The sequence below is a fragment of the Bufo bufo genome, chromosome 5 (genome assembly GCF_905171765.1).
Source record: "Bufo bufo chromosome 5, aBufBuf1.1, whole genome shotgun sequence".
In the NCBI taxonomy this organism is placed as follows: Eukaryota; Metazoa; Chordata; class Amphibia; order Anura; family Bufonidae; genus Bufo; species Bufo bufo.
Genome location: NC_053393.1, coordinates 3418745 through 3430866, shown reverse-complemented (window position 1 = coordinate 3430866; position 12122 = coordinate 3418745). Strand labels below are relative to the sequence as shown.

The 12122-nt window shown below is 58.7% G+C and overlaps 1 protein-coding gene across 2 annotated transcripts in view; it reads right to left on the bottom strand.

The window, feature by feature from the left end:
- Positions 1–541: 541 nt before the first annotated feature.
- HSF1 (heat shock transcription factor 1) overlaps positions 542–12122 on the bottom strand; it is a 32537-nt gene continuing 20956 nt past the window's right edge. The window contains exons 8-15 of one of the 2 annotated variants that reach the window (XM_040433198.1): positions 11623–11719; positions 11157–11287; positions 10869–11078; positions 4595–4672; positions 2505–2595; positions 2368–2418; positions 1613–1673; positions 542–1543 (exon numbers count right to left, since the gene is read on the bottom strand). In XM_040433198.1, coding sequence (XP_040289132.1) covers positions 1365–1543; positions 1613–1673; positions 2368–2418; positions 2505–2595; positions 4595–4672; positions 10869–11078; positions 11157–11287; positions 11623–11719 — 898 coding nt within the window. In that variant the 3' untranslated portion in view covers positions 542–1364. The remainder of the gene's footprint in view (positions 1544–1612; positions 1674–2367; positions 2419–2504; positions 2596–4594; positions 4673–10868; positions 11079–11156; positions 11288–11622; positions 11720–12122) is intronic. The other variant, XM_040433199.1, reaches the window with a different exon arrangement.

Sequence of the window (12122 nt, the reverse complement as noted above, 5' to 3'; positions counted from 1 at the left end):
CGGGTGAACAGCAAAGTTAGAGATTGCAATGGAGAAATCTGGAGAGGGATGATATAGTCACTTATAACAAGTCAGTATTTAATAGTATAAGACGTGAAAAGGCAAAGTGATCCAGGGACTAGTGGGCTGAGCCCAAGGGTTAAGGAACCAGGTGATCCACACGTCCGACTGGAATCAGATGCTGAAGCCAAGTGAATAGTGTATATGAGGCAGACATGGGCGAGGGTCACTGCTACAGTCCTGTACCTCGTCTCCAGGTAGGATGTTGGTGCTGTCCCGCTCCTGTCGTAGGATGTACGTTCACCTGCAGAACCTCTTTTCTTCAGCTTCCACCAGTGGATGTGGCCACTTACCTCCCAAGTAGCCGAGTTCAGTCCAGTTGGAGATTGGAAGATCCCCCATCTCTTACAGGATGGAGCCGCTGTGGTCACGGATCTGGAGGGGGTTCTACTGGTGACACCGGCACCCATGGGTGTAAGGACTGTGTTCATCAGGGTGCACAGCTTATGCCCCTCCCAGTGACAAGTCAGCACAGCAAGGGTTAATTAATACACAGCTGAATATATTTATAACAGAAGATTATACAGAAGGAATCTGCTGAAAAATCCAGAACACAATGCACTAGAACCAAGCGTCCGATACACTTCTCATTGCTGCCCCTTCTACCTGCGCTGGGAAACCCCTGACTAGCCACCATGTGGGACCCCCACATGACCAAAGTGCAAAAACTTCCTGACCCCTCACTGCCCCCTGTAGGGCAAATATGACCACAAACCAAAGGAGTGTGGCCCCAGAGCAGGCCCCCATGTAGTGTTGGCCCCCAGACCTTTGCAAAACATGATCCAATGACCCCCAGCAACACTTCCTGTGACCCTCTCTATAATGACGACACACCGGGCACTGCCAGCTGAAGGCTGTATGGGCATCCCATATAACCACCCCTCCCTGAACCTACTCACTCCTGACTCGTTGGGGGACGCCCCCGGGGATCACACAGGCTGGTGACAACAGAGAAGACCAATCCCAGAGCAATGACATCACACATTAAGTCAGATGAAGCAAGTATAAGAAGTGCGATCCATCTACGGACCTCCGTCTGGAGGCCGCAGTCTAATGGAAAAGATGGCGGGGAGGTAAATCTAACAGAAGACGAGGCGCTGAGCAGAGTCACCACAACGGGGAGGAAGGGTCACCCCAAACACCCCCGCATAGCAGACAAGCATCCCCTGGGCCACCAGTCCCCCCAGAAGTCAGCGGTCTCACTGGAGACATCCGGAGGTTACGTGTGATTAGGATAGAACCTCCAGAGCCTCACAGGAGGTGGGCGCCTCTCATGAGTGATGCCACTGGTCCACGCGACTCCTCTAAGAGATCCCAGACTCTCCCGACGTGTTCGGACAGTCCCAAGTCAGCAGAGCCAGCGAAGGGTCCTCAGGGTGATCGCCCGGCCCGTCCTGGGCCAGCTCCAAGACGATGGGGAGGTCGGAGCTGGGCGAGTTCATCAGTATCAGAGGCTGCGGCGTGTACTGGACCAGCTGCTTCCCTGTGGACAGAACAGAGGTCAATGAGGCTGCCGGACACAAGGCGAGGCGCGAGGCACCCGACACCTTACCTGCACCGCCGCCCTCCGCCTCCGAAGACTTCTGATCCTGGGAGGATAACAGTTCCTGGATCTGCAGCCATAAACACATAGGAGGCGCTCATGAGTCATGACCCTGTGGACCCCAATACGGAAAGAGCTCTAGAACCTGATCTTGCCTACACTGTGACAAAACCTCAGCTGTGTGAGCAGGACTAATCCTCTGGATGTAATAAAACACTTCAATTCACAGACAGAAAGCAGAGATTTGTAAACTACGCACAAGTGTCACAATGTCTGAGGTCAGGTCCTCCCCATGATTTACACACTGGCTGGGTCTTGGGGTGGACACTGCTGGGGAGGGGGGGGCACTGCTGGGGTGGACACTGCTGGGGGGTGCAAAGACTGGACACACGTCCATGTAAGCAGAGGGGATGAGCACATGGGAACACACACTGACCCCTGATCACACTCCGCAGTACCGCCATGGTTTCACGGATTCATATCAACTGGAGGATGAAAGCTTCTCCAACTTTCTAACCGCTTCAGTTTTCTGCCTCTGATCTCTGTTTGCTGTCAGTGAATAAGAACACTTGTCTACATTGGTTGGACACAAGTGGAGTGTGCAGATTCAGGAGGTGATGAAATGGAGGTCGCTGCTCTGGGACCCTCACTGAGGTATCCTTTAACCCTGCCCCCCAAATCTGGTGACTGGTAGAGAGCCCCCGGCAATGAGATACCTACTGAGGGCATCACCGAGGAGCCGCCCACCCCGGGCACATACTCACACTGGCCAGGCTGGAGTCCAGGTCCGAGAACGGCAAGGAAGGACTGAAGAGCTGCAAGGAGAGACATCGGTCGTCAGCCCGATACGGTGTGGGTGATGGGTGGGAATGTTGGGGGGGGGGGGGGGGGGGTCACTCACATCCAGGAAGGTGCTGGAGTCCATGCTGAACATGCTCTGCAGACTGTCCAGATTGGTGTCGATGACATCCACGTGGTCATTGAGTTCGCCCCTAATTATAACAGAAGAGTAATGACAACCAGGAACTGCGCCGACAGAGGCCGCAGAGGGGAGAGGACAGGGCGGTACAGAGGAGAGGGGAGGGCAGGAGGGAGGCCGCAGAGGGGAGAGGACAGGGCGGTACAGAGGAGGCAAGCCGCAGAGGGGAGAGGACAGGGCGGTACAGAGGAGGCAGGCCGCAGAGGGGAGAGGACAGGGCGGTACAGAGGAGAGGGGAGGGCAGGAGGGAGGCCGCAGAGGGGAGATGAAAGGGCGGTACAGAGGGGAGGACAGGGCGGTACAGAGGAGGCAGGCCGCAGAGGGGAGAGGACAGGGCGGTACAGAGGAGGCAGGCCGCAGAGGGGAGAGGACATGGCGGTACAGAGGAGAGGGGAGGAGGGAGGCCGCAGAGGGGAGAGGACAGAGGGCGGTACAGAGGAGAGGGGAGGAGGGAGGCCGCAGAGGGGAGAGGACAGGGCGGTACAGAGGAGAGGGGAGGAGGGAGGCCGCAGAGGGGAGAGGACAGAGGGCGGTACAGAGGAGAGGGGAGGAGGGAGGCCGCAGAGGGGAGAGGACAGGGCGGTACAGAGGAGAGGGGAGGGCAGGAGGGAGGCCGCAGAGGGGAGAGGACAGGGCGGTACAGAGGAGGCAAGCCGCAGAGGGGAGAGGACAGGGCGGTACAGAGGAGGCAGGCCGCAGAGGGGAGAGGACAGGGCGGTACAGAGGAGAGGGGAGGGCAGGAGGGAGGCCGCAGAGGGGAGATGAAAGGGCGGTACAGAGGGGAGGACAGGGCGGTACAGAGGAGGCAGGCCGCAGAGGGGAGAGGACAGGGCGGTACAGAGGAGGGAGGCCGCAGAGGGGAGAGGACAGGGCGGTACAGAGGAGGCAGGCCGCAGAGGGGAGAGGACAGGGCGGTACAGAGGAGGCAGGCCGCAGAGGGGAGAGGACAGGGCGGTACAGAGGAGGGAGGCCGCAGAGGGGAGAGGACAGGGCGGTACAGAGGAGGGAGGCCGCAGAGGGGAGAGGACAGGGCGGTACAGAGGAGGGAGGCCGCAGAGGGGAGAGGACAGGGCGGTACAGAGGAGGGAGGCCGCAGAGGGGAGAGGACAGGGCGGTACAGAGGAGGGAGGCCGCAGAGGGGAGAGGACAGGGCGGTACAGAGGAGGGAGGCCGCAGAGGGGAGAGGACAGGGCGGTACAGAGGAGGGAGGCCGCAGAGGGGAGAGGACAGGGCGGTACAGAGGAGGCAGGCCGCAGAGGGGAGAGGACAGGGCGGTACAGAGGAGGGGCCGGGGTAGCACACAGCACTATGTTGGAGGGGCCGGGGGCAGCAGCGGAAGGCTAGTGCAGCACGCAGATATGTGTTCACTGTAAGCGCTGATCCTGTCATGTCACCCCCCCAATGTCCCACTTCTCGAACTCTGCAGAGGATCGCACTTCTCACCAGCAGTTTGTGCCTCAGAGCTGCTCTTCTGCTCACACATACAGCAACACTGCTTATACTGGGAGGAGGGACCACCAATCTCACTCTAGGGTCCATTCACACGTCTGTTTCTTTCCTGATCTGTTCCGTTTTTTGCGGAACAGATCTGGACCAGTTCTGTACCCATTCATTTTCAATGGGTCCTGAAAAAAAATCGGACAGCTCAATGTCTGATTTTTTTTTTCAGGACCCATTGAAAATGAATGGGTACAGAACTGGTCCAGATCTGTTCCGCAAAAAACGGAACAGATCAGGAAAGAAACAACGGACGTGTGAATGGACCCTAAGACCCCCTACTGTAATGTGTGCCCAGCTCCCCGCCAGCAAATAAATGTAAGTCTCCGCCCACTTGTTATTGCCTGGTGCCAGGGTCATGTGACCACAAAGCTCCACCCAGTGCGATTATAAAAGGTGAAGTGGGAGTGATGCATCATGGGAGCTGTGAGTGATGGCGCCTGAACCTCGCTGTGCGGGGGAGGAGGACGCGGCGGGGGCCACGAGAGCCGGCATAATACACAAACACATCTGACCCGAGCTCTGTTCTGCTCTGCAGGGAGGAAGAGGAGCAGAGTCGGGACCCCTCCGACATCGGACGACTGCTAGAAACGCTGAAAGAGACAAACACAGGAGCATGGAACCAGAGCAGACAACCCAAGTCGGGGCCACAGAGTCAGGGGCCACACAGTCATACAGCATAAGCTTCGAGGAGACGGGCAGAAGATGTGCCGGACGTAACACAGCGGCGCGCGCCGATTACATCTGCTACTCTTGGACACTTAGAGCCGCCATCGACTGCGAGACCGCCGAGTGCAAGCGCTGACCTACCTCTGGCAGATCCAGTGATCAGCAGGGGCCCAGCGCTCCGACCCCTGCCCATCAGACCCCCTATCCACAGGGGACAACCCCTTTATATTTTATTAACTGTTTATGGGAAGGAATCAACAAAAAAATAAGTAAAAGGTCTGTTTTTATTTTCTAGTTTTTTAATTTGGTGCCGTTCCCCGATTACAGCGACACCAACGTTACTGGGTTTTTAAGTTTTGCACAATAATATATATATATATTTTTAAAGGATTTGTTTTTGTGCCACCTGCAGTTTTTCCCCCCCATCAGCGAGCCCCTCGAGGTAGGTTTCTGGGGGCCACCTACTGTTCTGGAGAAAACACGGCTTCTCAATCCCTTTTTATTCCAATTTTAGGGAGAATCTGGAAGATTGTCAGAGTTCACTACTTTACACAAATACGGTCTGTACTAGGAAGACTGGGGGCCACTGCAGATAGCGCCACGTGACCACGTTGCGGGGGCCACTGCAGATAGCGCCGCGTGACCACGTTGCGGGGGCCACTGCAGATAGCGCCGCGTGACCACGTTGCGGGGGCCACTGCAGATAGCGCCACGTGACCACGTTGCGGGGGCCACTGCAGATAGCGCCGCGTGACCACGTTGCGGGGGCCACTGCAGATAGCGCCGCGTGACCACGTTGCGGGGGCCACTGGAGAGCACGCTGGATCCAGTGCCATCTACATGACATACTGTTACGCCAGTTTGCAGCAACAGGCCACTTTAGGAAATGTACATCATGGGACAGAAAAGGGTTAATAGATGCGTGAACCAGAATCCTGATTGCTAAATCTCCTCCAGAGAGCAGCCCCCCACCAGAGAGAGAGGAGACAGAGAGCAGCCCCCCACCAGAGAGAGAGAGAGGAGACAGAGAGCAGCCCCCCACCAGAGAGAGAGGAGACAGAGAGCAGCCCCCCACCAGAGAGAGAGGAGACAGAGAGCAGCCCCCCACCAGAGAGAGAGGAGACAGAGAGCAGCCCCCCACCAGAGAGAGAGAGGAGACAGAGAGCAGCCCCCCACCAGAGAGAGAGAGGAGACAGAGAGCAGCCCCCCACCAGAGAGAGAGAGGAGACAGAGAGCAGCCCCCCACCAGAGAGAGAGAGGAGACAGAGAGCAGCCCCCCACCAGAGAGAGAGGAGACAGAGAGCAGCCCCCCATCAGAGAGAGAGAGAGAGAGAGAGGAGACAGAGAGCAGCCCCCCACCAGAGAGAGAGAGAGAGAGAGGAGACAGAGAGCAGCCCCCCACCAGAGAGAGAGAGAGAGGAGACAGAGAGCAGCCCCCCACCAGAGAGAGAGAGAGAGAGGAGACAGAGAGCAGCCCCCCACCAGAGAGAGAGGAGACAGAGCAGCCCCCCACCAGAGAGAGAGAGGAGACAGAGAGCAGCCCCCCACCAGAGAGAGAGGAGACAGAGAGCAGCCCCCCACGAGAGAGAGGAGACAGAGAGCAGCCCCCCACCAGAGAGAGAGAGAGAGAGAGCAGCCCCCCACCAGAGAGAGAGAGAGAGAGAGGAGACAGAGAGCAGCCCCCCACCAGAGAGAGAGAGGAGACAGAGAGCAGCCCCCCACCAGAGAGAGAGGAGACAGAGAGCAGCCCCCCACCAGAGAGAGAGAGGAGACAGAGAGCAGCCCCCCACCAGAGAGAGAGAGAGGAGACAGAGAGCAGCCCCCCACCAGAGAGAGAGAGAGAGAGAGCAGCCCCCCACCAGAGAGAGAGAGAGAGAGAGAGGAGACAGAGAGCAGCCCCCCACCAGAGAGAGAGAGGAGACAGAGAGCAGCCCCCCACCAGAGAGAGAGAGGAGACAGAGAGCAGCCCCCCACCAGAGAGAGAGGAGACAGAGAGCAGCCCCCCACCAGAGAGAGAGGAGACAGAGAGCAGCCCCCCACCAGAGAGAGAGGAGACAGAGAGCAGCCCCCCACCAGAGAGAGAGAGGAGACAGAGAGCAGCCCCCCACCAGAGAGAGAGGAGACAGAGAGCAGCCCCCCACCAGAGAGAGAGGAGACAGAGAGCAGCCCCCCACCAGAGAGAGAGGAGACAGAGAGCAGCCCCCCACCAGAGAGAGAGAGAGAGAGAGAGAGGAGACAGAGAGCAGCCCCCCACCAGAGAGAGAGAGAGAGAGAGAGAGAGGAGACAGAGAGCAGCCCCCCACCAGAGAGAGAGAGGAGACAGAGAGCAGCCCCCCACCAGAGAGAGAGAGAGGAGACAGAGAGCAGCCCCCCACCAGAGAGAGAGAGAGAGCAGCCCCCCACCAGAGAGAGAGAGAGAGAGAGAGGAGACAGAGAGCAGCCCCCCACCAGAGAGAGAGAGGAGACAGAGAGCAGCCCCCCACCAGAGAGAGAGAGGAGACAGAGAGCAGCCCCCCACCAGAGAGAGAGGAGGCAGAGAGCAGCCCCCCCCCAGAGAGAGAGGAGACAGAGAGCAGCCCCCCACCAGAGAGAGAGGAGACAGAGAGCAGCCCCCCACCAGAGAGAGAGAGGAGACAGAGAGCAGCCCCCCACCAGAGAGAGAGGAGACAGAGAGCAGCCCCCCACCAGAGAGAGAGAGAGAGCAGCCCCCCACCAGAGAGAGAGAGAGAGAGAGGAGACAGAGAGCAGCCCCCCACCAGAGAGAGAGAGGAGACAGAGAGCAGCCCCCCACCAGAGAGAGAGAGGAGACAGAGAGCAGCCCCCCACCAGAGAGAGAGAGGAGACAGAGAGCAGCCCCCCACCAGAGAGAGAGGAGACAGAGAGCAGCCCCCCACCAGAGAGAGAGGAGACAGAGAGCAGCCCCCCACCAGAGAGAGAGGAGACAGAGAGCAGCCCCCCACCAGAGAGAGAGAGGAGACAGAGAGCACCCCCACACCAGAGAGAGAGGAGACAGAGAGCAGCCCCCCACCAGAGAGAGAGGAGACAGAGAGCAGCCCCCCACCAGAGAGAGAGAGGAGACAGAGAGCAGCCCCCCACCAGAGAGAGAGGAGACAGAGAGCAGCCCCCCACCAGAGAGAGAGGAGACAGAGAGCAGCCCCCCACCAGAGAGAGAGGAGACAGAGAGCAGCCCCCCACCAGAGAGAGAGAGAGAGAGAGAGAGAGGAGACAGAGAGCAGCCCCCCACCAGAGAGAGAGAGAGAGAGAGGAGACAGAGAGCAGCCCCCCACCAGAGAGAGAGAGAGGAGACAGAGAGCAGCCCCCCACCAGAGAGAGAGAGGAGACAGAGAGCAGCCCCCCACCAGAGAGAGAGGAGACAGAGAGCAGCCCCCCACCAAAGAGAGAGAGAGAGAGAGGAGACAGAGAGCAGCCCCCCACCAGAGAGAGAGAGGAGACAGAGAGCAGCCCCCCACCAGAGAGAGAGAGGAGACAGAGAGCAGCCCCCCACCAGAGAGAGAGAGGAGACAGAGAGCAGCCCCCCACGAGAGAGAGGAGACAGAGAGCAGCCCCCCACCAGAGAGAGAGAGAGAGGAGACAGAGAGCAGCCCCCCACCAGAGAGAGAGAGGAGACAGAGAGCAGCCCCCCACCAGAGAGAGAGAGGAGACAGAGAGCAGCCCCCCACCAGAGAGAGAGGAGACAGAGAGCAGCCCCCCACCAGAGAGAGAGAGGAGACAGAGAGCAGCCCCCCACCAGAGAGAGAGGAGACAGAGAGCAGCCCCCCACCAGAGAGAGAGAGAGAGAGAGAGGAGACAGAGAGCAGCCCCCCACCAGAGAGAGAGAGAGAGGAGACAGAGAGCAGCCCCCCACCAGAGAGAGAGAGAGAGGAGACAGAGAGCAGCCCCCCACCAGAGAGAGAGAGAGGAGACAGAGAGCAGCCCCCCACCAGAGAGAGAGAGAGAGAGAGAGGAGACAGAGAGCAGCCCCCCACCAGAGAGAGAGGAGACAGAGCAGCCCCCCACCAGAGAGAGAGAGGAGACAGAGAGCAGCCCCCCACCAGAGAGAGAGAGGAGACAGAGAGCAGCCCCCCACCAGAGAGAGAGGAGACAGAGAGCAGCCCCCCACCAGAGAGAGAGAGAGAGAGAGGAGACAGAGAGCAGCCCCCCACCAGAGAGAGAGAGGAGACAGAGAGCAGCCCCCCACCAGAGAGAGGGGAGACAGAGAGCAGCCCCCCACCAGAGAGAGAGGAGACAGAGAGCAGCCCCCCACCAGAGAGAGAGAGAGAGGAGACAGAGAGCAGCCCCCCACGAGAGAGAGAGAGGAGACAGAGAGCAGCCCCCCACCAGAGAGAGAGAGGAGACAGAGAGCAGCCCCCCACGAGAGAGAGAGAGGAGACAGAGAGCAGCCCCCCACCAGAGAGAGAGAGGAGACAGAGAGCAGCCCCCCACCAGAGAGAGAGAGGAGACAGAGAGCAGCCCCCCACCAGAGAGAGAGAGGAGACAGAGAGCAGCCCCCCACCAGAGAGAGAGGAGACAGAGAGCAGCCCCCCACCAGAGAGAGAGGAGACAGAGAGCAGCCCCCCACCAGAGAGAGAGGAGACAGAGAGCAGCCCCCCACCAGAGAGAGAGGAGACAGAGAGCAGCCCCCCACCAGAGAGAGAAGAGACAGAGAGCAGCCCCCCACCAGAGAGAGAGAGAGAGGAGACAGAGAGCAGCACCTACAGGAGAGAGAGTAGGGGGAGGACAGAGAGCAGCGCCTACAGGAGAGAGAGTAGGGGGAGGACAGAGAGCAGCGCCTACAGGAGAGAGTAGAGAGGACAGAGAGCAGCGCCTACAGGAGAGAGAGTAGGGGGAGGACAGAGAGCAGCGCCTACAGGAGAGAGAGTAGAGAGGACAGAGAGCAGCGCCTACAGGAGAGAGAGTAGAGAGGACAGAGAGCAGCGCCTACAGGAGAGAGTAGAGAGGACAGAGAGCAGCGCCTACAGGAGAGAGTAGAGAGGACAGAGAGCAGCGCCTACAGGAGAGAGTAGAGAGGACAGAGAGCAGCGCCTACAGGAGAGAGAGTAGAGAGGACAGAGAGCAGCGCCTACAGGAGAGAGTAGGGGGAGGACAGAGAGCAGCGCCTACAGGAGAGAGTAGAGAGGACAGAGAGCAGCGCCTACAGGAGAGAGAGTAGAGAGGACAGAGAGCAGCGCCTACAGGAGAGAGTAGAGAGGACAGAGAGCAGCGCCTACAGGAGAGAGAGTAGGGGGAGGACAGAGAGCAGCGCCTACAGGAGAGAGTAGAGAGGACAGAGAGCAGCGCCTACAGGAGAGAGAGTAGGGGGAGGACAGAGAGCAGCGCCTACAGGAGAGAGTAGAGAGGACAGAGAGCAGCGCCTACAGGAGAGAGTAGGGGGAGGACAGAGAGCAGCGCCTACAGGAGAGAGAGTAGGGGGGAGGACAGAGAGCAGCGCCTACAGGAGAGAGAGTAGGGGGAGGACAGAGAGCAGCGCCTACAGGAGAGAGTAGGGGGAGGACAGAGAGCAGCGCCTACAGGAGAGAGAGTAGAGAGGACAGAGAGCAGCGCCTACAGGAGAGAGTAGGGGGAGGACAGAGAGCAGCGCCTACAGGAGAGAGTAGAGAGGACAGAGAGCAGCGCCTACAGGAGAGAGAGTAGAGAGGACAGAGAGCAGCGCCTACAGGAGAGCGTAGAGAGGACAGAGAGCAGCGCCTACAGGAGAGAGAGTAGGGGGAGGACAGAGAGCAGCGCCTACAGGAGAGAGTAGAGAGGACAGAGAGCAGCGCCTACAGGAGAGAGAGTAGGGGGAGGACAGAGAGCAGCGCCTACAGGAGAGAGTAGAGAGGACAGAGAGCAGCGCCTACAGGAGAGAGTAGGGGGAGGACAGAGAGCAGCGCCTACAGGAGAGAGAGTAGGGGGGAGGACAGAGAGCAGCGCCTACAGGAGAGAGAGTAGGGGGAGGACAGAGAGCAGCGCCTACAGGAGAGAGAGTAGGGGGAGGACAGAGAGCAGCGCCTACAGGAGAGAGTAGAGAGGACAGAGAGCAGCGCCTACAGGAGAGAGTAGGGGGAGGACAGAGAGCAGCGCCTACAGGAGAGACGCCTTGTCTGCAGAGTGAACACTTACCTGTCCAGGCACGCCACACTGAGGCAGGGCTCCTGCTCCCCGGGGGCCGAGCGTCCTTCGCTGGGATCATTCTCCTGCAGGATGGAGTCAATGAAGGTGGTCGGAGATAAGGAGTTCTCGCGATCCTCACTAGGGCGGGGGCTGGGTTCAGAGGTCACCTGGCTGTCAGGAGTGAGGGGCTCGTCTTTGATCAGGATGACTGGACTGCATCTACAAAAGAAGTGGGGGGCTCCATGTTACACCCCCAGGTACAGTCTGGCAGAGGACAAGCAGGTGGACTATACTCACCTCTCTGCCAAGCTGGGGTTTGGGGACCCGGGGGGGCTGGAGCCAGAAACCTCAGTCACATCAGAGATTATGGGGCCATCAGGTGAATCAGGGGAGTAGCGTCCAGTGGTCGTGTACCCCGAGAAGGAAGCCTGGAACAGGAAAGCATAGGATTGAGGGGTGTTACAACCCCCCCGTCCCCCCGGAGAACAGAGCGGACAGAGAAGGTGTAACCCCCCCCCCCTCCCCCTGGAGAACAGAGCGGACAGAGAAGGTGTAACCCCCCCCCCCCTCCCCCTGGAGAACAGAGCGGACAGAGAAGGTGTGACCCCCCCCTCCCCCTGGAGAACAGAGCGGACAGAGAAGGTGTAACCCCCCCCCTCCCCCCGGAGAACAGAGGAACAGAGAAGGTGTAACCCCCCCCTCCCCCCCGGAGAACAGAGCAGACAGAGAAGGTGTAACTAAGAAAGTGTTCTGCGGGTCTTACAGGGTAAGCAGCGGCTCCGTGCACCGGCTCCAGAGAATACGGGCGACTGTACTTTGGTAGGGAATGGGTTGGACTACTGTCATTCAGCATGAGAGGTCTGTAAGAGAAGAGCAAGGGGTTAACATCATAGATCTGGCCCCCCCCCCCAGACACATCACATATAGATCTGCCGCTAGCCCCCCCCCCCCCCCGCACAAATCCACTATATATATATATAAATAATAATGATAATGTAAAAATATATACAGTACAGTCTGGACACACCTTCTCATTCAAAGAGTTTTCTTTATTTTCATGACTATGAAGGCATCAAAACTATGAATTAACACATGTGGAATTATATACATAACAAACAAGTGTGAAACAACTGAAAATATGTCATATTCTAGGTTCTTCAAAGTAGCCACCTTTTGCTTTGATTACTGCTTTGCACACTCTTGGCATTCTCTTGATGAGCTTCAAGAGGTAGTAAAGCGCCCGGTGGGCCCCCGCAGAGTGCA